The 23,900-nt window shown below is 48.8% G+C and overlaps 1 protein-coding gene across 12 annotated transcripts in view; it reads left to right on the top strand.

Annotated features, from left to right (window-relative positions):
• The first annotated feature begins 225 nt into the window (after positions 1-225).
• The window catches only part of UBR4 (ubiquitin protein ligase E3 component n-recognin 4), a 66,525-nt gene continuing 42,850 nt past the window's right edge, over positions 226-23,900 (top strand). For all 12 annotated transcript variants that reach the window (XM_069947826.1, XM_069947824.1, XM_069947825.1 and 9 more), the window contains exons 1-39: positions 226-357; positions 2,348-2,445; positions 3,341-3,444; positions 3,683-3,812; positions 4,041-4,180; positions 4,309-4,408; positions 4,537-4,678; positions 5,585-5,709; positions 5,788-5,912; positions 5,990-6,049; positions 6,896-7,083; positions 7,759-7,858; positions 9,431-9,571; positions 9,701-9,818; positions 9,979-10,163; positions 10,251-10,410; positions 10,496-10,581; positions 11,577-11,746; positions 12,125-12,407; positions 16,645-16,771; positions 17,806-17,885; positions 17,966-18,094; positions 18,200-18,382; positions 18,463-18,585; positions 18,775-19,114; positions 19,764-19,861; positions 19,949-20,106; positions 20,186-20,398; positions 20,614-20,715; positions 20,797-20,897; positions 21,162-21,360; positions 21,448-21,636; positions 21,728-21,791; positions 21,868-22,059; positions 22,251-22,321; positions 22,412-22,559; positions 23,085-23,309; positions 23,421-23,591; positions 23,677-23,859. In XM_069947826.1, the coding sequence (XP_069803927.1) occupies positions 233-357; positions 2,348-2,445; positions 3,341-3,444; positions 3,683-3,812; positions 4,041-4,180; positions 4,309-4,408; positions 4,537-4,678; positions 5,585-5,709; positions 5,788-5,912; positions 5,990-6,049; positions 6,896-7,083; positions 7,759-7,858; positions 9,431-9,571; positions 9,701-9,818; positions 9,979-10,163; positions 10,251-10,410; positions 10,496-10,581; positions 11,577-11,746; positions 12,125-12,407; positions 16,645-16,771; positions 17,806-17,885; positions 17,966-18,094; positions 18,200-18,382; positions 18,463-18,585; positions 18,775-19,114; positions 19,764-19,861; positions 19,949-20,106; positions 20,186-20,398; positions 20,614-20,715; positions 20,797-20,897; positions 21,162-21,360; positions 21,448-21,636; positions 21,728-21,791; positions 21,868-22,059; positions 22,251-22,321; positions 22,412-22,559; positions 23,085-23,309; positions 23,421-23,591; positions 23,677-23,859 (5,676 nt within the window). In that variant the 5' untranslated portion in view covers positions 226-232. The remainder of the gene's footprint in view (positions 358-2,347; positions 2,446-3,340; positions 3,445-3,682; positions 3,813-4,040; positions 4,181-4,308; positions 4,409-4,536; positions 4,679-5,584; positions 5,710-5,787; positions 5,913-5,989; positions 6,050-6,895; positions 7,084-7,758; positions 7,859-9,430; positions 9,572-9,700; positions 9,819-9,978; positions 10,164-10,250; positions 10,411-10,495; positions 10,582-11,576; positions 11,747-12,124; positions 12,408-16,644; positions 16,772-17,805; positions 17,886-17,965; positions 18,095-18,199; positions 18,383-18,462; positions 18,586-18,774; positions 19,115-19,763; positions 19,862-19,948; positions 20,107-20,185; positions 20,399-20,613; positions 20,716-20,796; positions 20,898-21,161; positions 21,361-21,447; positions 21,637-21,727; positions 21,792-21,867; positions 22,060-22,250; positions 22,322-22,411; positions 22,560-23,084; positions 23,310-23,420; positions 23,592-23,676; positions 23,860-23,900) is intronic.

Raw genomic sequence — 23,900 nt, 5'->3', positions numbered from 1 at the left:
AGTAAAGCCATGGGGCTTCCTGGGGGAGGGCAGGAAATGGTAATGAATGGTCTGTGAAGAATAATGGCAGTCCTCCGGATAAACAACCACAGCACCGCTCCCCATCCACTTTAGTGAAAGAGGAGCTGCCACACACAAGATGGCGACCAGAGCCGGATGTCACGTGTCCTGCTCTCTCTGGTAAAGGTTTACCTCACTTCCGGTAGCAGCTCAGTCACTGTCTGCGAAGAAGATGGCGTCGAGCGGAGGGAGCTCGGGCCCCGGCTGGGAGGTGGCGGTGCGGCCGCTGCTCTCCGCCTCCTACTCGGCTTTTGACATGAAGGAGCTGCCGCAGCTGCTGGCGTCCGTGATAGAGAGGTGAGGAGCCGGGGGAGAGGCCCGGGGGGGCCGGGGCCAAGACAGCTGTGTCACTGCGGCCATGACAGGTGCGGGAGCGGCCCTGACAACCGGCACTCCACGGCCCCGACACCCCTCAGCCTGACAACCGGCACTCCACGGCCCCGACACCCCTCAGCCTGACAACCGGCACTCCACGGCCCCGACACCCCTCAGCCTGACAACCGGCACTCCACGGCCCCGACACCCCTCAGCCTGACACTCTGCAACACCTGAACCCCCACTCACCCCATCTCTGCCTCCCCACCTCCAGCAGTCCGGCTGTATCATCCTCCCCCCCCCCTCCCAGCAGTCCGGCTGTATCATCCTCTCCCCCCCCCCCCCCCCAGCAGTCCGGCTGTATCATCCTCTCCCCCCCCCCCCCCCAGCAGTCCGGCTGTATCATCCTCTCCCCCCCCCCCTCCCAGCAGTCCGGCTGTATCATCCTCTCCCCCCCCCCCCCAGCAGTCCGGCTGTATCATCCTCTCCCCCCCCCCCCCCCAGCAGTCCGGCTGTATCATCCTCTCCCCCCCCCCCCCAGCAGTCCGGCTGTATCATCCTCTCCCCCCCCCCCCCCAGCAGTCCGGCTGTATCATCCTCCCCCCCCCCTCCCAGCAGTCCGGCTGTATCATCCTCCCCCCCCCCCTCCCAGCAGTCCGGCTGTATCATCCTCTCCCCCCCCCCCCCCTCCCAGCAGTCCGGCTGTATCATCCTCTCCCCCCCCCCCCCCCAGCAGTCCGGCTGTATCATCCTCTCCCCCCCCCCCCCCCAGCAGTCCGGCTGTATCATCCTCTCCCCCCCCCCCCCCCAGCAGTCCGGCTGTATCATCCTCTCCCCCCCCCCCTCCCAGCAGTCCGGCTGTATCATCCTCTCCCCCCCCCCCCAGCAGTCCGGCTGTATCATCCTCTCCCCCCCCCCCCCCCCCCAGCAGTCCGGCTGTATCATCCTCTCCCCCCCCCAGCAGTCCGGCTGTATCATCCTCTCCCCCCCCCAGCAGTCCGGCTGTATCATCCTCTCCCCCCCCCCCCCAGCAGTCCGGCTGTATCATCCTATCCCCCCCCCCCCCCACCCAGCAGTCCGGCTGTATCATCCTATCCCCCCCCCCCCCCCCAGCAGTCCGGCTGTATCATCCTCTCCCTTCCCCCCCCCCCCCAGCAGTCCGGCTGTATCATCCTCTCCCCCCCCCCCCCCAGCAGTCCGGCTGTATCATCCTCTCCCCCCCCCCCAGCAGTCCGGCTGTATCATCCTCTCCCCCCCCCCCCCAGCAGTCCGGCTGTATCATCCTCTCCCCCCCCCAGCAGTCCGGCTGTATTATCCTCTTCCCCCCCCCCCAGCAGTCCGGCTGTATCATCCTCTCCCCCCCCCCCCCCCCCCCCCCCCCCCCAGCAGTCCGGCTGTATCATCCTCCCCCCCCCCCCCCCAGCAGTCCGGCTGTATCATCCTCTCCCCCCCCCCCCAGCAGTCCGGCTGTATCATCCTAACCCCCCCCCCCCCCAGCAGTCCGGCTGTATCATCCTCTCCCCCCCAGCAGTCCGGCTGTATCATCCTAACCCCCCCCCCCCCCCCCAGCAGTCCGGCGGTACCATCCTATCCCCCCCCCCCCCCCAGCAGTCCGGCGGTATCATCCTAACCCCCATGCCCCCCCCCCCCCAGCAGTCCGGCGGTATCATCCTATCCCCCCCCCCCCCAAAGCAATCCGGCGGTATCATCCTCTCCCCAACCCCCCACCCCCCCCAGCAGTCCGGCTGTGTCATTCCCCCCCCCCCCCCCCCCCCCAGCAGTCCGGCTGTGTCATTCCCCCCCCCCCCCCCAGCAGTCCGGCTGTGTCATCCCCCCCCCCAGCAGTCCGGCGGTATCATCCTCTTCCCCTCTATCCTTCGCACCTCCGCAGTTGCCCAGCACTAGGTCAGGCGTCTGCTCTCATGGAGGTTTGCAACGTCTGTGATTTACTCGTCTATTTGTGTCTTTTTAGTGAATCGGAGATTCTTCACCACGACAAACAGTACGAACCCTTCTACTCGTCATTTGTGGCGCTGTCCACCCATTACATCACCACCGTGTGCAACCAGAGTAAGTGTCCCCCCTATTACATCACCACTGTGTGCAACCAGAGTAAGTGTCCCCCCTATTACATCACCACTGTGTGCAACCAGAGTAAGTGTCCCCCCTATTACATCACCACTGTGTGCAACCAGAGTAAGTGTCCCCCCTATTACATCACCACTGTGTGCAACCAGAGTAAGTGTCCCCCCTATTACATCACCACTGTGTGCAACCAGAGTAAGTGTCCCCCCTATTACATCACCACTGTGTGCAACCAGAGTAAGTGTCCCCCATTACATCACCACTGTGTGCAACCAGAGTGTGTGCCCCCCCCCCATTACATCACCACTGTGTGCAACCAGAGTAAGTGTCCCCCATTACATCACCACTGTGTGCAACCAGAGTGTGTTCCATCATTACATCACCACCGTGTGCAACCAGAGTAAGTGTCCCCCCTATTACATCACCACTGTGTGCAACCAGAGTAAGTGTCCCCCATTACATCACCACTGTGTGCAACCAGAGTAAGTGTCCCCCATTACATCACCACTGTGTGCAACCAGAGTATGTGTCCCCCCCATTACATCACCACTGTGTGCAACCAGAGTAAGTGTCCCCCATTACTTCACCACTGTGTGCAACCAGAGTAAGTGTCCCCCATTACATCACCACTGTGTGCAACCAGAGTAAGTGTCCCCCATTACATCACCACTGTGTGCAACCAGAGTAAGTGTCCCCCATTACATCACCACTGTGTGCAACCAGAGTAAGTGTCCCCCATTACATCACCACTGTGTGCAACCAGAGTAAGTGTCCCCCTGTATACATTGCAGCGGTGATGCCAGCACGAGCATACTCTCCTCTGCACATTATCTTGTGGTTCATCTGTAATACAATGCGTCGTCTCTTCTTGTTCCTTTAGTTCCCAGGAACCAGTTACAGTCTGTAGCTGCCGCCTGTAAAGTCTTGCTTGAGTTCTCGCTGCTGCGGCTGGAGAGCCCGGATGAGGCGTGTGCGGTGTCTCAGGTGGGTCCTCCTTTATATGGAAGGTGTGTGTGGTGGGGGTAGTGGCGGTCTCCCGTCTTTGGTCTCTCGCCTCTGGTTCTCCCTCAGTGGGTCTGTGTATACATCGGATGCCCAGATGTCTGGTTCAGTGCTTTACATTGTGCATGATCTTTGATGCGGACTGAACGGTATATGAGCTGTCATTGTTGCAGAATCGTGTAGAGAAGATATGACTCCATTTCTTATTTATAACCCACAGAAGCATCTGATCCTCCTGATCAAGGGATTGTGTACAGGCATCAGCCGCCTGGACCGCACAGAGATCATTACCTTCACTGCAATGATGAAGTCCTCCAAACTGCCCCAGACTATACAGACCCTCTCCGATGGTGAGTGCCGAGACAATTATTGTACAGAAAACATTACAGAGATTCTATAGCGGGCTGCTCTTTATCTCTGGTCCCACACTGAGTTCTGAGTGAACCATCTCTTCCAGTTTTCTGGTGCTCAGTGATTTATACCCTAGTTCTGTGTAGGGAATCGGGTGGACGTTAGGCAGGTGGGGTTAAGCTTTCCTATAGTGTACATGCCTTCTCACCTCTTGCTTCCTTCCGCAGTGGAGGATCAGAAGGAAACGGCCGTTCTTCTGAGTCCTGAGTTGCGTCAGAAAGAGGTGAAAATGAACTTTCTTAACCAATTGACGTCGGTGTTTAACCCCAGAGGCTCGTCCTCGTCTTCCACCTCATCGCACACGCAGGTCAGTAACTTCCTAGCAGCCTTACTCAGTGACCGCCCTTCTCTTGCTGCCTCCTCACAATCCTACATCCAGTTTTGTTTCCTCTCTTATTCTGCTCCCGGTCCTCAAATAACACTTTTTGGTATTAGGTGGAAACAGAGATGGACGACGCATCATCAGATCAGGCATCTGCCGCTAAGACCAAGAGCATCTTCATAGCCCAAAATGTGGCCAGCCTCCAGGAACTGGGTAAGACCCCCAGTGTGTGTGTGTGGTAGGCTGTTGGATTGTCTGTGGGTTCAGTGGCGGCACATTATTACACCGTCATATCGCATGGCCTTGTGTGATGGTAGTTGCTGTATCTTTCTGCGCTGCAGGTGGATCAGAAAAGCTGCTTAGAGTCTGCCTGAACCTGCCCTACTTTCTGAGATATATTAACCGCTTCCAAGACGCTGTATCTGCCAACTCCTTCTTCATTATGCCCGCCACTGTCGGAGATGCCACAGCTGTTCGTAACGGGTAAGAAACCTGCTGAGTTTCCCCTTAAACTGCTTTGTTTCTTGGACGAGGTGAGGGACACTTTACCTTTGGAAAAATGTATTTTTTCTCATGTTAGTTGTTTAAGTTGGAAATGTTACACTAATGAGAATCTTTTCTCGTGGGGTCGTCCTCTCTGCAATATATGCTGGGTATGAGGTCAAAGTGTTAAGGAGTGTACAGGTTGCTGTGGGAGTAGCTTTCTCTCTCTCCCCTCCCCATGTGATTCTCCCGTACAGACTTCCTTGCATTCCCCCTTATTTCCAGCCTGTGTGAGCTGCCCTCCATGTATGCTCTCCTCCCTATCTCCAGCCTGTGTGAGCTGCCCTCCATGTATGCTCTCTTCCCTATCTCCAGCCTGTGTGAGCTGCCCTCCATGTATGCTCTCCTCCCTATCTCCAGCCTGTGTGAGCTGCCCTCCATGTATGCTGTCTTCCCTATCTCCAGCATGTATAATCTCTATTCTGTGAGCTGCCCTCCTAGCTTCTCACCCTCCTGTCAGTTGTGTATATCCCCCTCCCTTTAGCTATTGCTAACACTGGGAGATTGGGGGGGGGGAGCCATTATGTTTCTCTTTCTTATAGATCTGTACATTTCCATTCTGTTACCACCTGGAGAGTTGTGGCACGGCTCATATTTTTCGGCATGATCTGTAGTTTTTGGTGATTCCCCTTCTGCTCAGACTTCTGACCTCAGTATTTTGTGGTGTGTGAGGCTGCCAATAATCACCAGTTTTTGTATTGTCATTATTATTATGTTTAGGCCATTGACCGTACGGGATCAGTAACTTTACATATAAGTCATTGGGACAGTTCTGTGTGTGGTGATATCAGATAGAAGTGTTGGTTATAATTTTTATTCTTCCCGCTCTGTCCTGACCGGTTCCAGGTTCCACTCCCTGGTGATTGATGTGACCATGGCTCTGGACACCCTCTCTCTGCCTGTCATGGAGCCTCTGACCCCTCCTCGTCTTAAAGACGTCACTCTCCTGGCCCTGAGCTGCTTGTATGCAGGTAAGTGTTACTACTTGTCTGTGTTTCCTCCTCCTTCCATCTCTGTTACATAACCGTGACCATTTGTGGTGTGTTTAGGTGTCAGTGTGGCTACATGCATGGCAATCCTCCATGTGGGGAGCACTCAGCAGGTACGGACCGGGTCTACAAGCTGCAAGGAAGAAGATTACGAGAATGACGCTGCCACCATTGTACAGAAATGTGTAAGTGTGCGGCTCCGACGTCAGCCGAACGCTGCAGGGTTAGTATACCCCATAACTCTGCTTCATCTGTGTTACAGCTGGAAATCTACGAGATGATCGGGCAAGCGATAAACAGTTCCAGAAGAGCGGGCGGAGAGGTAAGGATGAATGGTGCACTCAGTCTCTGCTGCTGGATACAGTACGTATGTGCAGCTCCTTCCCACGTGTAATTGAAGCTATGACCATCCAATAGTGCGGTGTATATCACTGCATATGATATGGCTGTGGTACACTTCAAATGGCTACTCCAGTGGAATAGTTTTTCTTAACTTGGTGTCAAAAAGTCATATAGAGTTGTAGTTTACTTCTATGTAAAAAAAAACTCCAGTCTTCCAGTACTTATCAGCTGCTGTATGTCCTACAGGAAGTGGAGTATTCTCTCCAGTTTCACACAGTGCACTCTGCTGCCACCTATGTCCATGTCCAGGGCCGTATTTACAACTAGGCAATACCACTACATGTAGAGAAATGCATGTGTCCAAAACCCCTGTGCTCCCCAAGATGGGGCGTCCTCAGGTTTAGTGGCTAGGGCAGCAGCAGGTGTTAATACGGCCCTCTCCATGTCAGGAACTGTCCAGAGCAGCAGCAAATCCCCATAGAAAACCTCTCCTTCTCTGGACAGTTCCTGACATGGACAGAGGTGGTAGCAGAGAGCACTGTGTCAGACTGGAGAGAATACACAACTTCCTGCAGGACATACAGCAGCTAATAAGTACAGGAAGACTGGAAATTTACACAGAAGTAATTTGCAAATTTATGGAACTTTGAGTTCAGTTAACTTGAAAGATATATATATATATATTTTTTTTACTGGAGTTCCTCTTTAATGTTCTGATCCGTACCTATATAAGTATGTCTCTCCTTTTACATTCTTCTGGTGCCTTTTTATATTGCGCTTGTTGTTTAGAGCTTTCAGGTATTCATCTTGTTGTTTTCCTATTTAGCATTATCAGAACTTCCAGCTTTTGGGGGCCTGGTGTCTTGTGAACAGCCTGTACTTAATCCTCAACCTCAGCCCCACCGCCCTGGCAGACAAAGGGAAAGAGAAGGACCCCCTGGCAGCACTCCGAGTCAGGGACATCGCCCGGGCAAAGGAAGCAGTGGGGTCCCCAAAGCTAGCACCGGTTAAAGGGTAGGTTGCTTCAGTCATTCTCATAAATTCTTTTGACAGACTTCACATTTATATCATGATCCCCCTCCCATACTTGTATGTGGAGAATGGAACAGGAGCTGAACCCACTCCCTACGCAGCATCTTTTATCTACAGGTCAATGGCATCTTTAAAGGGGTAGTTAACAAAAAAATTCTTTTGAATTAACTTGTGCCAAAACGTGGCAGAGATTTGTAATGTACTACTTATATAAAAAAAAAATCTCCAGTCTTCCAGTACTTATCAGCTGCGGCATGTCCTGCAGGAAGTGGTGTATTCTCTCCAGTCTGACACAGTGCTCTCGGCTGCCACCTCTGTCCATGTCAGGAACTGTCCAGAGCAGCAGGAAATCCCCATAGAAAACCTCTCCTGCTCTCCAGTCTGGAAACAATATCACTTCCTACAGGACATCTAGTAGCTGGTAAGTACTGGAAGACTGGAGATTTTTTTAATAGAACTACAAATCTCTGGCACCAGTTGATTTGTAAGAAAATATTTTTGGTGTGTACTATCGCTTTAACTCCCTATATGCTACGGTCAATGTGATCACAAGATGCCTTGAAGTTAAAGAAGGGATAAACAACGTGGAATGCTTCTGTAACATGGCAGCTTTAGGCCTGCTCAATATTTGTATGTTGTTTTTTTTTTTCCTATCAGACACCAAGGATTTGGCGTCCTGTCCGTTGTGCTTGCTAACCATGCTATCAAGCTGCTCACGTCCCTGTTCCAAGATCTGCAAGTGGAGACTTTGCACAAGGTGAGTAACTGTCGCCTGTCTTCTGTTTCACTTACTCATTACCATGATGTGGAGCTGGCACAATGATGTTGGAGCTGCGGGCGATTTCAGAGCTTATGTAGCACATCGGCACCATCTAGAGTCCGATCTAATCCCTATACCAGGGATGGGGAACACTCGGCCCTCCAGCTCTTGTATAACTACGATTCCCATCTTTTCTGGACAGCCAGAGCGTTAGCTTCCAGGCATGATGGGAATTATTTGCCAACAGCTGTAGGGCCGAGGGTTCCCCATCCCTGACCTAAACAGTTCAAAAGTGCATAATATACAACTGCGAGAAGCCTAATATCCTCCCCTAGAGACGTCAAAGGTACCGGCTGCGGAGTGGGAGAGCATTGATCATCCGTCATAGTGCCAGTATGGCTTTCCCATTGACCTGGTGTGTTCAGTGGATGAGTCATGAAATGTAGTGAGGAGTAGCTGCTAAACAGTAGATTTAGGACCTGCTGTATATCCCGAGGTCACAGTGTTACACAATACGAGGTCTTCTGGATCGCATATCCTATTCCAGACATGACTGAAGGTGTTGGCAGATCGATGTGCTCTTGTAGCTGGAACAATGGGAAGGCATCAGACCCAATTTATTGAGCTCTAGTCATACCCAGCGCTATCCAAACAGCAAACCCCCTTCAGTTTTGCAGTTTTAAGCAAGTTAGTATTAGCCTAAATAGAAGAAAGTTCTGTAACTCAATCAACCCTCCCTCAGTCTGATTTGACTCCATGTTTTATGATTAGCAGTATATTGGCCGCTGTCACTGTCTGTAGGGCTGCAGGAGGCCTATCCATTGTTACATCATGACTGACACGTTCCCCGATGTAACAACCCTATTATACGGCGTAATAATCGGTCCAATTATCGCTCCATGTAATAGAGACAACGATCATCGGCTGATCCTTTAAGGTCTGACCTAAAATAATCGTTCACTGACCGCACATCTCTAGGTGTTATAGCTACGTGTAACAGCGATGCAGGGCCGGCGGCTGACGATTCAACAGACAGTTTACATTACCTATTCATGTTCCCGGTCTCCCCCTGTGCTCTGCCTCCTGCACACTGCAGCTTCAGAGCAGCCTGTCTCAGCTGACAGGCCGCTCAGCCAATCATTAGCCACAGTGGGTCCTGGCTAGTGATTGGCTGATCGACCTCTTAGTTCTGACAGACCGCTCTGAAGCTGCAGCGTGGGGAGGAGACCTGGAACGTGGATAGGTAATGTAAACTGTTTAGGCAAAGGCTGTACAGACAACGCTAACGATGTCCGTGCAGTCCTTGCTAAACTATTATCGAGCTGTTTAATAGGCACAGTAAACAGACGCAGATCTATCAGATCAGTGCTTTTACATTATTGATAGGCCTGTGTAATAGCATCCTAAGCAAGCTCTCCTCCTGGTATTAGCTGAAAGAAGGCGGGATGTGGACACAAGGCCTGTTAGCTGCACACATCTTATTTATTGTTATGTAAAGTGGAAATCTGGGACAATCTACCATCTGTCTATTCTGTGTATTCTTACCTTTCTATCCCTTTAATAACACAGCATGCCTGGGACACAGACGGCCCCCTGGCTGAGCTCAGCATCACAGCCCAGAGCACATCCACCCAGAGAATACAGAGACTTATCGACTCCATCCCTCTGACTAACCTGCTCTTCACAGTCCTCTCCACATCCTACCGCAAGGTGAGCAGTTGTTCTTGTTTTTATGCCCATAGTAGTACTAGTAGTAAGTCGCTGTGAGACTTCATTGTGATAATTCAGTATATGGAGGCAGAAATTCAGCTTGCATTCATTTCCCTTATTATGGTATAGGCCTGTGTCCTACAGCGGCAGAGGAAAGGCTCTATGAGTAGCGATGCCAGCGCTTCCACAGATTCTAACACCTACTATGAAGATGACTTCAGCAGCACAGAGGAAGACAGCAGCCAAGGTGATGTCCATCTCTCAGCTGTGATGTGTCATGTCAATCTTCATAAATACTTAATCGCTTTTTCTTCAATATTCATATCCAGAGCTAATTTAAAGCTCTGTTCTCAGTCATGTGACCTGTCTGCTGATCTGATCTGATGCTGATTGTATTGTTTCTACAGATGATGATAGTGAACCTATCCTGGGACAGTGGTTTGAGGAGACGATCTCTCCAAGTAAAGAGAAGGTGCCCCCGCCACCCCCACCCCCACCACCTCTTGAGAGCTCCCCCAGAGCGAAAAGCCCAAGCAAACAGAACTCTGCTGGGAACGGCAATATCCTGGCCAGTCGCAAGGATCCAGAACTGGTATGAACGGCTATTAGTTTGATAGCAGAGTTTATATTCCGTAAACTCTTCCCGTTGATTGATAACCTAACTTCTGCTTCCCGCCAGTTCCTCAGCCTTGCCTCCAATACACTCAACTTTATCACCAGCTGTATACTGAATTCTCGCAGCAATTTCATCCGGAACTACCTGAGCGTCTCCCTGACCGAGCAGCACATGTCCACCCTGGCCTGTATCATCAAAGACGTGGACAAGGATGGACTCAAAGGTGCGAGAACCGAAGATGGGAGTCTTGTTACCTCGCTTGGGAGTAACTGGGTTCTCACACTTTTTCCCTTCCTCTCTGCTTGTAGGTTCATCTGATGAGGATTTCGCTGTTGCTTTGTACCAGTTTAATCATTGTTTGGTGACCTCTGATCTTCAGTCCCCCACACTACAGGTAGGGCTATAACCCACTGCATCGTAATCCTGTGTGACAATCTGCACTTTCCTTAGGTCCCCTTCACATGTCCGTGGCCATTTTTAGGGTCAGGAAGCTTTTCAGAAGGCTTTAGGAAACCATCAGTGTTTCCTGACCATAAAAACAGAGGGCAAGAAAAAAAGCTATACTCGCCTGCTGCAGCGATGCTCCCTTCCAGCTTCTCTCTCTGCAAGCTCTGTGAACGCACAAGTGGTGTCTCTTCTAGCTGAGGGCATTAAGCTGCCTCTGGCCAGAAGAGTGGCTCCCGGCCCTTTCAAACACAGTGCTGCATTTAACTGTATGTGCTCCTGATTAGTGGGGCGTACAATTAAAGGGCCAGTGTTGGTGCCCGGTGGCGCTTGCCTGCAGTTCATCCAGAATTGCGGATGCCCCTATTATGGCTCTATGGGGCTTCCATGATGACTTTTTATGGCCTATTTTCCGGCATGGACAATCTATTAGGTGTCCGGGCCCAATAGAAACTGGAAATTTGTTTATTTCTTGATAAGAAATTGAGAGAGCTTTCTTTGGCGTGTGAAAGGGCCTAAGAAAGGAATGGGGGGTTTGTTTGGATTCACGGACAACTCCTCCTGAGAGCTCAAAGTAACATGAAATAGAGAAAACAAAAAAGTGATCCACTGCTGCTCTGGTATAAGCCGCTGGCATCAGCTACATCGCTCATGTGAGGCTTATTGCTTGCATGTAACGGTGGAGGCCAGTGATTGGCTGCAGCGTCATGTGATCAGTCTACATGATGCAATTGCTGCTGGTCCGCTGTTAATACCAGAGCACAGTGGTGGTACAGTTTGTTTTTCAGGTTTGTGTCCAGACGTCCCTTCAAGTCGCTGTAACCCGCTGCAGATTCCCAGCCTTTGTCCTGTGGACCTAGGATTTCTGTGTCTACCTATCTGTATTCTTATGTTTTCTCTCCTTTACTCTAGTGGACTAAGTTGCCCCTTTTTCTTGTCTGGCAGAGTGCTCTCTTACAGCACCTTGGAATAGCCCCTCTTAGTGAGGGACCGTGGCCCCTGTACATCCATCCCCAGAGTCTATCTGTACTGTCACGTCTCCTGCTGTTGTGGCAGCACAAGGCTAGCGTGCAGGGAGAGCCAGACGTCCCAGAATGTCTCCGTGTGTGGGAGAGGTAAGTGCCGGACTTCAGTTTACAATCACACAACATTGAGTTCTTGTTTGGATCCAATGGAGATGAGCGTGACTCAAGCATGTTAGAGTCTGATTGCTCAGCCCTGGAATACCGGCAGCTGGAGAAGTTAGATGCGGCCTTAGGGAGCCTGGTGGATACAGTCTATGGCCTATGGCTGTATCCATTTTTTGCATCCAACTTTGTCAGCCGCCAGTATTCAAATGCTGAGCAATTGCACTCGAGCATACTCATCTGTGATAACCAGCATCTAATGGTCGGGTGCTTGTCATTTGCACAGTTAGCCATATGTCTTATTCGGTCAGGCGACCATTGTTAATACTGTGTGAGCTGCGTTTACCTTGTTCATCTGTCGTTTAGGTTTGTTGGGACCCTGAAGCAGAACGCGCTCCAGGGGGTGGTACCAGGAGATACAGAAGATGTCAATGTGGATCATCTGCAGCTGCTGCTTTTAATCTTTCACAATTTGTCAGAGAGGGGGCGCCAGAGTATCCTGCTGCTCTGTATACAGACACTGCAGGACTTGGCCAGTAACCTGGAATCCCAGCTGCCAGCTGTTCCCCTTCTCCTGGCCAGATTACTGCTAGTGTTTGACTATCTCTTGCACCAGTACTCCAAGCCGCCTCTCTACCTCTTTGAGCAGGTAAGATTTTGGATGAATCCTAATTTCTCTTAGACATGTGATGTGCAATTGGCATATGCCCAACCCCTTTACCTAAAAATTATGACACGAACAACCATTTCGGAAAATTGTGGTATACATGGCCACGGATTTTATTTAAGGTTACTCAATTAAACATGTACCAAAACTCTTATTTTTATTAATTGAAGATAACATTAAAAAACTGTGTACTAATTTATATTTATCTTAAATAACAATCTAGTTTACCCAACAAGTAGTTGAAAATAACATCAAAACATCAATGTCCGCCCCTAAGTATCCTGAGGCGACCCACCCACCAATGCAGTCGAGCATGAGCCCAACCGCGCCGAGGCCAATTCAATAACGCTCTGCAAGCCCATATTAAAAATATCCAAGCCTATATCGGACAGATGGACACCATCTGGACGATAAAGACCAGGAATAAAACCCTCCAAGTCTAAGTGACGAAAGCAAATTCCGTCAACCGTGGCCATGAAATTAGACATCCCCCTGTTAAGATGACGCCTAATCATATCGAGAAAAGTGTAACCGGGAAACGACCACACCAATCTCTGTATGATTTCAGAAAAGTACAAAACGGTATTGGGGTATAAAGAATGCAGAACCTTAAAAGTAAGTTTAAAATTGCTAAACAAATCGGTCCGGCCCCGACCGACGTCATTACCACCCAAATGAATGATAAGTACGTCAGGCGATGGCCAGACCCTGCAAACCCCTTCCACCAGATCAACCAAATCATCCCAGCGCATTCCTCTCACCCCCGCCCAATATACCGACACACTGTCCAGACCTAGGTTAGTAGTATAGGGCCTGTTCAACGCACGTCTGTGTGCCCAGTAAATGAAGGAATGTCCTAAAATCCAAACGATGGTTTGAGTCGGACCTGAAATGAATCAAAAACATAAATGAGGTCTAACATATAACTTATATCTATCAGATTTCCACCTACCAATAGCCTTAATGCAAGGGGGAGACAGTCCCAGCCTGAACGCTTCCGTCGCCGCACCTATGCGGAACGAATGAGCAGAGAACCCAGACAAGTCAACATCTAAAAACGACAAACAGGAGGCGAACTGATATCTGGATAGAGACAAACCATCCTGATGGATCAAAAAGGAACCGGACGAACCAGGGCGAACCAACAGGAATTCAAGAGTTAAACGAACAGGACAGGCCGCACTATCAACGATAGATCGCAGAACCAGAGTCTAACCTTTTCTAGATGGATCAGTTTTGGACCGTCTGACAAAGAAACCATAACACTAGAGGCCTTAACATCAAGAAGACACAAAGCCGAAACCGATCGAACACTATCAGCAACCAATTCGCCGACACGGAAAGCACCAAAAAACGCCAAGGAAAAGGAAACCTTAAACAGCGCAGCCTCATATGAGGACAAACAAACCTCATCGCAAGCACTCATCAAGAGCAACAACATAGGGTAAGTAACAGGCCTATGACCGTCCGGAACCGGGCCCCTAGACAAACGGACCCCTTTCAACACTTGTTTTACAGCAAAGCAAGCAGAAATAGAGTTCACACAAAACCACACGCCGGAGACAATTTTCAAGATAACAGATAAAGAGACACCGTGAGCTAACAAGTCGGACAGAAAAGACAAAGTGCAACGGAGAGGAAGAAAGGGGGGAAAAACGGTGGCCAATACAAAAAGAACACCATCTAATCCAAGCAGCAGCATAGGCTTTCCAGGTGACTTTAGAGAGCGATCTTTCGAGAAATCCAGACATCGGTTCCAAACAAAATCCCAAAGACCTGGCGGACAAGGAAGACCCTCCAGATCCGCCCCAGGCATCAAAGATCGGAATCGACGAATCTGTTGACGAGACAAAGAATCCGCTATAACATTAGAAGTACCAGGAACATATTTAGCCTTAAGCCATATATTCAAATTAAAACATCGCAAAAACAAATGGCGCAACAATTGCACAACCAAATCCGACTTAGCAGACATACAGTTAATCGCAAACATCACCCCTTTATTGTCAGTGTTAACCAGTATTCGTCTATCCTTAAAATCATCCCCCCATAAAGTAAGAGCAACCAATACTGGAAATTATTCCAACAACACAATGTTCTTGACAACACCAGCCTCAACCCAACTAGGGTGCCACACGTCAGCACACCAATGATTATTCCAAAAAGCCCCAAAACCACAGCTGCCTGCTGCATCGGTGAATAAACCCAAAGCATCAGCGTTCACGAATTCACCCTGCCACACCGCCCTACCGTTAGTCAGAAAGAAAGGAAAACCAAACACGGATATCCTCCTTTAAGGGTAATGTGATACGAACATGCGAGTACGGGGAGGTGAGACCTCTCGTAGCCGCATACATCCTCCGGCAAAAAACTTTGCCCATCGGGACCACACGAATCGCAAACACCAGGTTGCCTAGTAATGATTGCAAATCTTTCAAAAAGGACGACGACTTTGACAAAAAGGCCGACAACAAACCCAGGATTTTTAAAATCTTTGCTTCGGGCAAACACAATTCCATTCTAACAGTGTTAATGGCAATACCCAAAAATTCCAACCTAGTACAGGGTAAAACCGTCTTAGACTGGGCCAAAGGGACACCAAACTCCAAACAAACCATCTCAAATGAGGACAATGACCTCTCACAATCGCCAGAACCTGAACCACCTACAAACAAAAAATCGTCCAAGTAATGACAACACGAATGGACACCAGAGCGCTCCGTAACAACATATTCCAAAAAAGAAGAAAAAGACTCAAAATAAAAGCAGGACATCGAAAAACCCATAGGCAGCGATTTATCAAAGAAATATTTACCACGCCACATAAAACCAAGAGCATTAAATTCCTTCGGACAAACGGGTAACAGCCTAAACGCCGACTCAATGTCGGCCTTGGATAACAATGCATCCCGACCACACGACCTAACTAAATCAAGCGCCGAATCAAAAGAACTATAACGCACCGACACCAGAGACTTATCGACTGAGTCATTTAAAGAAGAACCTCTAGGAAAAGAAAGATTATGAATCAGCCTAAACTAATGAGGCTCCTTTGTGGGAATAAGACCTAACGGAGAAATCCTAAAATCCGAAAAGGGGGTGGGGGAAGAAAAAGCACCTTCTACCCTCCCTTCACATATTTCCCTGGACAATTTTTTGTCCACCTCGGACTTATTCAACAATACAGAGTTAGAGTTACCAGCAACACAACAACCTTTACCTGTATAACTGGGAACCGGAAATCCATATTCAAAACCGAAGAGCAACAAGTCAGCCATCTGTTTGTTTGGATACCACTCTAGCCACTGGCGCATTACGTCCAGTCTCACCGGAGTCCGAGCTTTTCGGAATCGAATCTCTGACAATACCTGGCTGTTGCATGTTGTGACCCAACCTCTTAAAACACCTGGACACCGGGTGAGATCCGGCACAGTGAGCACATTCGTGCTTGTACTTGCACGACTGTGCCCACTTACAGGAAGATTCATTGTAGGCAAAGCACAGCCCTTTACGAAAGGACTGAGCCGGAGCAGTCGACACCACGGGACGATTCTCTGTGGGATCATCAACTGTTTTGTCCCCACTTCAGGTTCGGATATATCGACAATTTTTGCCGAAACATCTCATCATAATTCAGCCATGCAGTACCACCAAAGCTACGATATGCATCTAAGATTGTCAACGTGCTGAAACAGGGAAGGACAGACAACCGGATGACGTTCCCCCAAAACAGAAGCGTAAATACAAAGCCTGTAACCAATTAAAAGATTTATAAACAACCGGCTTCTTTTTGCCGCTCTCCTCCTTTTCATCCTTACGCTCTTTGAATTGTGGCAACAAGGAGAACAAATCAATAAGCTCCTTCTTCTTTGTCTTGATGTAACTGTATCAACGGTTACCGGCATCGGGTGGTTTTGATAAGCTGGTATGATGACGGCATCATGTTTTTGACCAATTATATGGATACTTACCAAACTGCCCAGTAACCAGCAGCGGATCATGCTTCTTCCTGTAAATTAATCTTTTAATATGAACAACTGATCTCCCTTGAAGAGGGGTTTGATTATAAACATAAATATCTATCCTTCTCTCTATGGGCAGCCAATGCACTCACATGTATCCCTTTCGCTTATTAGCTTCATGGATATTTCATTATGTAGACATATCTCATTTTATTCACCTTTGTAGCTTACTTTCCCTCTATCTTGTTTTGTTCTAGGTGCAGTACAATCTTCTGACACCTCCTCTTAGCTCTGGGGTGTTACACGAGGGTACCGGCCGCACTTCTGCTTTGTATTACGGGTTTAAAGAAGTGGAAGAAAACTGGACAAAACATTGCACTGCAGGTGAGAGTTCAGATGGGGTAGGACACATGACTTTTTTTGTGTTTTTTTTTTTTTTTTGAGCAAAAAACAGAAGTGGATCCAACGTGGAAGGAAAGACCTGGAAGTAAAGATCTTTCCTTTGTTTTTTCCATATCGTAGTTAAGAAATCGGAATGGGAAAACTACCACACAACACTGTGTGAAACCCATTCTTATATCAGTAACCATAAGATAATACCTATAGTATCCAGCAAGTCCTAGATACCTGTGACATTGCTGAATGTTCTGCGTGGATGGCAAACCTTCCGTCCTTTAGCTTTAGCTTTGGCTGTCCAGGCATGATGGGAATTAGTTTAGCAACAGCTGGTGGGCCGACAGTTCCCCATTCATGGTACAGAGTGAGTGACCAGTAACAAAGACTAGATATGGAGGGCAGTGCTGTCTATTTCTTCCCCTATGCATCAGCTCCCTAACCTGTGGCTCTCAAATTGTTGCAGAACTACAACTCCAAGTTTGCTAGGGCATGCTGGGAACTGTAGTTTTACGACAACCATAGAACCAGAGGTTGGGAAACACTGTCCTATACACTTAAAGGGGTGCTCCAGAGAGGGTTTTTTTCTCTTAAATTATCTGGCGTTAGATCGTGATATAGATTTGTAATTTGCTTCTATTTGAAAATCTTCAGTCTTCCAGTACTTGTCAGCTGCTTCATGTCCTGCAGGAAGTGGTGTATTCTCTCCAGTCTGACACAGTGCTCTCTGCTGCCACCTCTGTCCAGAGCAGGAGCAAATCCCCATAGAAAACCTCTCCTGGTCTGGACAGTTCCTGACATGGACAGAGGTGACAGCAGAGAGCACTGTGTCAGACTGGAGAGAATACACCACTTCCTGCAGGACATACAGCAGCTGATAAGTACTGGAGAGAATGTGCCACTTCTGACCCAGTTATAAAAACTTTGTACCCCTTTGCATTCAGTAAGTGATGGGGTAAAATCATAGTCCAGAGTTAGGTTTTCAAGCCAGTGTGATTGATGTAATGTAATGTTTTTGGTCCTAGATGCTGCTCCGCAGCCCCGATTCTACAGTATCCTGACCCAGGAGGCCTCTGAGGATGATCTGCATCGGCTGGATGTTGAGGTAAGCTCCTATGGGTCACTGACGTCTTTGTGGCTTATATCACTTAGGACACATGAGCTATTCCTGTCATTTTTCTATAGGTTTGTGAAGTCCTCTTCTCCCGAGTGCTGAAGTATGATGACTTGTACACTGCCCTCATCTCCTTACTGGCCGCAGGATCCCAGCTCGACACAGTGCGGAGAAATGAGAATAAAAGCATCACAGCCCTGGTAAGAGCTGTCGCTGCAGGTCAGAGAGCAAACGTTCTCGCCTTGTCTCCTGAGCTTCTGACGTGACTTTGTTCTCCTCTGACGTGACTTTGTTCTCCTCATCAGGAGGCCTGTGCCCTTCAGTATCACTTTCTTATACTGTGGAGGATTCTGGGACTTTTACCGCCCTCCAAGCACTACATGAAGCAGCTGTCCCAGAACGTGTCCGGAGCTAGTGAATGTGAGATTCTTCACACTTTGCGTTGGGCGTCTCGACTCCGAGTCCCATCGTACCAGCTGTGGATAAAGGTGAGGAGCGGAGCCGGCCTTCAGTCTGCGGATGGGAAAATGATCCTTTTTATATCTAATCCTGTGCTCTTCATGTTCAGGATCATCTTGTGAAACAGGGAATGAAACCAGAACAAGCGGCGTCACTGACAGAGCAAACGTCAGCTAAATGCAACTCTATAAAATACGACGTGGAGGTGGCGGAGGAGTACATCGCCCGGCAGGTGGGTCAGGTGCTTCATAGCCATGTGACTTCCCACATAGCTGCTCCATGACACATACGCCACATACTCCTATATATGTCCTTAGGTTTCCCTGTAGACGACTTTACTGCAGTAAAACTGCTGTGTGTGAACTGTTCTCTTCTGTACAGTACGGTCGGATTTGAACTTTTTCTTCATTCTTGATTCTAGATCTCGACCTACTGCAGTTCTAATGGCTACACATTTGAACAGCTCCGTAAAGGACCCAATCTGCAGTGTATTTACGCCTTGGATGCAATGATCTGCAAAGTGCAGGTGTCTCTGGATGAACACTTCTCTAAGCTGTCAGCCGAGACTGACCCTCACAAGTCCTCCCAAGTGGCTAAGAACCTCCTGCCGGCTGCCTTACAGCTCCTAGACATGTACGCGTCTCTCACCCGCTGCTACCTGCTCCGCAGCCTACCCGAGGAGGGGATAGAGGAGAAGAAGCTGCAGGGCTATGCCGCTGTGCTTGCAATTGGATCTTCACGTTGCAAAGCCAACACACTTGGTAAGGAGATCAGTGGGCCGGATCTACACCAGTACAGCCTGCTGCATTTAAGGTAAACCGGCTCCTTACTAGAAAACTAGATCCGTCAACAGCAGCTGGTCGACTTTTTAAGGTATTGGGAACATTTTTCTTTTCAAATATTGATTATTTGTATAGCCGCACCAGATTCTGCAGCGCTTGGTAAAAGAAAAACAATGTTACTGATGTAATAGCGCAAAAAAAAAGACAGAAAATATCTAAGTAAGGGTTAGGAGCAAGAAAGAAGCTTTACTCTTCAGAATTGGCTGGTAATCGATGGGGCTTAGAAATCCCCGCCCCCCACCCCGATCGGGTGATAGGAGGAGCTGTACTGCTCATTCATGTTTCTACTAGGCACAGCGCCATGCATGGGGTAGTGGCTGCACATGGTATTGCAGCTAGTCCTGTTCACTTCAGAGGGATAAGCTGGGTATATTCTCTGCCCGGGGTGTGACTCTGTGCTCACCGGGAAGTGAAGAGTATACGGTCATCATACAGCAGCCTCTTCACTCATCGGCAGATGTCCCTAGAGTCAGATCCCCACCAAGTGAATATCTTTAGGATAGAATTGGTGAAGTAAATCCTGGAATTATTGAACGCTAATGATTGATTACTAATGGTCCTTCCTCAGGCCCCGTATTGATCCAGAATCTCCCTACTGCTGTGCAGACCTTATGTGAGTCATGGAACAACATTCACACCAATGAATTCCCCAGTATTGGCTCCTGGGTGAGTGGCTCCTGATGGTCATATGATGTAGGTAATAACATCTGGTCACAGTGCACTTATAAAACACTATACTGTCTTATGTTGTAGCGCAATGCCTTTGCCAATGACACTATTCCATCGGAAAGCTACATTGGTGCGGTGCAGGCCGCCCACCTGGGAACATTGTGCAGCCCCAGCCTGTCCCTCGCTGCTTCCCTCAAGCATGTTCTTCTCTCCCTCGTTCGGTTGACGGGTGACCTCATAGTGTAAGTTCTTCTGCAGCGCACACAGTGCCCTTTATTCTTATGAAAGACGTTAATCCAGATATTGATTATGTATAATCAGGTGGTGCCCAGAAGATCTAAATTCTCACCAGTTAATCCAGTCGCTGCTTCCTCTTCTTCTGGAGAGCAGCACGGAGAGCGTGGCTGAACTGTGCAGCACATCGCTGGAGAGAGTGCTCGGACCTGCCGAGTCGGATGAGTTCTTGTCTCGGTTGTATGAGAAGTTGATCACTGGTTGTTATAATATCCTTGCCCGCCACTCGGACCCCAGCAGGTAGGTTTCCTTAGGGTTTTTTAGCACGGGTGTGAAACTCTGGCCCTCCAGCTTTTGCAAAACTACAATTCCCATCATGCCTTCAAGCTTTGTCTGTCCAGGCATGATGGAAATTGTAGTTTTGTAACAGCTGGGGGGCCTGACTTTGACACCTTTATTTTAGAGGATAGGATCATCTGTAAGCCAGATCACACATACTTTGCCATCTCACTTAGTGGCCTGGATGAGTCCATCCTGGAGGAGTGTCTCCAGTTCTTAGAGAAACAGCTAGAGAGTAGCTTGGCTCGGAAAGCAATGGAAGAATTCTTCACTGAGAGGTGAGTGTTGTGATGTCATGGATATGTTCAGGGTGTGGGATAAGAATTTGCCGCTTATTGTGCTTCTCTGTCTCCATATAGAGGAGAACTGGTGCAAATAATGATGGCAACCGCAAATGAGGCGCTCTCCGCCAAGTTCTGCAACAGAGTCCTAAAGCTGTTCACAAAACTTTTCCAGCTAAGTGAGTAATGTTCTTGATTGTATTGATGTCATGTGACAATCAGATGGTTCCAGCTATAGGTAATGAGGCCAGGGCTCCTTCCCTATTTTACGTTGATAAGTCTCCTCTGAGGAGAGTGCTGGTCTTTACAACCGCTCTTCATACAGACTAATAGAGCAGATAGCAACTTCTGATTTACAACTACCTATAGTCCATTATAAATGCAGAGGGGAAGCTCTGGAAACGTCTGTGTTTCATTACATATTCGCTCTTGTCTCTTCACAGCTGAAAAAAATCCAAGCCCCAGTCTTCTGCGTCTCTGTGGGACATTGGCCCAGCTGGCCTGTGTCGAACCATCGCAACTACAGTCTTGGCTTGTCCGTATGACAACTCCACCTCCTAAGGATTCCGACCAGACTGAAATAGTCCAGGAAAACCGTCAGCTCCTCCAGCTGCTCACGGCATACATTGTAAGAGAGAACAGGTACGTTTCACCTTCTCCGTAGTCTCCACCTTCTGAGTCTTCCAATTGATCATTTATCGACTAACGTTTGTTTTCTGTGTCCCTCAGCCAAGTCGGGGAAGGTGTGTGCACCGTGCTTCTCAGCACCCTCATCCCCATGGCCACAGATCTTCTGGCTAATGGGGATGGCTCTGGCTTTCCAGAACTCATGCTGGTGATGGCCACTCTGGCAAGTTCAGGACAAGGAGCTGGACATCTACAGCTGCACCGCGCCGCAATGGACTGGCTCGCAAGATGGTGAGTCTGAGATTCTGTGATCTAAGTGTACACACACGCTGCTGGGTATACACACAAGATGTCTCCTAATATTCCCATATGTCTCTTCCAGTAAGAAATATTTGTCCCAGAAAAATGTTGTAGAAAAACTGAACAACAATGTGATGCAAGGAAAGGTGAGAATTATGTTGTGTGTATCGATTATTGTCTTAATGGAAAAGACAAGTCGTAAGTCTCCTTTTTTTTCTTTAGCATGTCACTATACTGGAGTGCACATGTCATATAGTGTCTTACCTAGCGGATGTGACCAATGCTTTGAGCCACGGCGCCGGGCAGGGACACTGCCACCTTCCTGTGGATGGAGAAGAGCGAGCAATAGAGGTCGACTCCGACTGGGTGGAGGAGCTGGCCGTGGAGGAGGACGATTCTCAGGCTGAAGATTCTGTAAGTTTGGTGAATAGGCCTCATGTGCTTGATATTGTTTATTGCTGCAGAGGACCATGGTGTGACGACTGTGTCTGTACAACGATTCTGCAGCCACACTGGGGTTTAGAAGTTATTTGTGCTCCGTAGTTCTTAAGAAGCGTGTTGTATAGCAGATTTCTCTGACACCTGGATTTATCCCTTTAATCTAGGATGAAGATTCGCTCTGTAACAAGCTCTGTACATTCACAATCACTCAAAAAGAGTTCATGAATCAGCACTGGTGAGTGTGATATTACCTGTGGAGCATGTGATTATCGGTCTGCGGAGACGTGGTACGTAGCTACACTAATACAGGATGTACTTTTCACAGGTATCACTGTCACACGTGCAAGATGGTGGATGGGGTCGGGGTGTGCACAGTCTGTGCCAAGGTCTGCCATAAAGACCATGAAATTTCTTATGCAAAATATGGCTCCTTCTTTTGTGACTGCGGGGCCAAGGAAGATGGCAGCTGCATGGTGAGTCAGATTATATACTATGGGGGAGATGTATCAAAGAGTGTAAAATTTAGACAGGTGCAAACTGGCCACAGCAACCAATCACAGCTCAGCTTCCAGCTCTGGTTGAAAGCAAAGAGGAGCTGTGATTGGTTGCTATATATATGTATGTATTTAGTATTCTCTGTCTGCAGGAAAGGTGAGGACTGTCACATCAGTGGAACCTGTGTCCCTTGTACCCCGTTAGAATCTAGCTGCTCTTGGACATGCGCACTGCTGCTCCACTGAACTGTGGATGATATGAAGTTAGGCAAAGCACTGTCCTCTCCATCTGACCCATATAGAGCCTATATGCCACTCTATACGTATGGAGAGGACGTAGGACCACCGTTATTGTCCTGTGAATCGGGGTTGGGTCTACTTGATGGGGAAACCCCTTTAAATCCCCCTTCCTTTTTCATTCCTTATGACATGTCTAGTCAATATCCCATGTGTGTACAATGTGTTAAGTAGCCACATTTACTTTACACTTCACTTATCCCTTAGGCCTTGGTAAAAAGAACTCCAAGCAGTGGTATGGGATCCACTATGAAGGAATCTGCCTTCCAGAGCGAACCTCGATTGCCGGAAAGCGCCATCCGTCACCCTGGCTCTGCCCTCACAGACAAGGGAAAAGTGACAATCAGCGATGGCAAAGGAGATGACGAGAAGCCAAAGAGGAGCAGCTTGTGCCGCAACATTGAGGGCTGCCGGGAGGAGCTGATGTGTCAGGTGAGAGGCATACTCCGCATACACCTGGCGGGAGTGATGACATCTTGCACAAATAAACCCTATAGGTCTGTATCACACTTTGTCCACTATTACAATCTATCCCCTCTGCAGGCCAATGTATCGTTTGCACCATTGATTCTGGATATGATGAACTTCCTGATGAGTGCCGTACGGAATAACTTCCAGCAGGCGTCGGCGGTGGGCAGCAGTAGCCGAGCTCAGCAGGCCCTGGACCAGCTGCACTCACTGGAGAAAAGTGTGGAAATGACCGACCAGCTGATGGTAAAAATAACATGGAATTAGGTATCGGCAGAGAGACCCCTAGTGAGGTGACTGGACCAGATGTAACTCTGTCTGTTTCCTGCAGGTTCCCACCCTGGGCTCACAGGAAGGAGCATTTGAGAATGTGAGAATGAATTATAGCGGCGATCAGGGCCAGACCATTCGCCAGTTGATCAGCGCTCATGTACTGCGCCGGGTTGCCATGTGCGTGCTGTCCTCTCCTCACGGCAGGAGGCAACATCTAGCTGTCAGCCATGAGAAGGGAAAGGTAAGCATCAGGATGTCTTCTATAGAAATGAGTGATCTGAA

The sequence above is a fragment of the Dendropsophus ebraccatus genome, chromosome 12, assembly GCF_027789765.1.
Source record: "Dendropsophus ebraccatus isolate aDenEbr1 chromosome 12, aDenEbr1.pat, whole genome shotgun sequence".
Classification (NCBI taxonomy): domain Eukaryota; kingdom Metazoa; phylum Chordata; class Amphibia; order Anura; family Hylidae; genus Dendropsophus; species Dendropsophus ebraccatus.
This window is presented reverse-complemented; position numbering and strand designations above follow the sequence as displayed.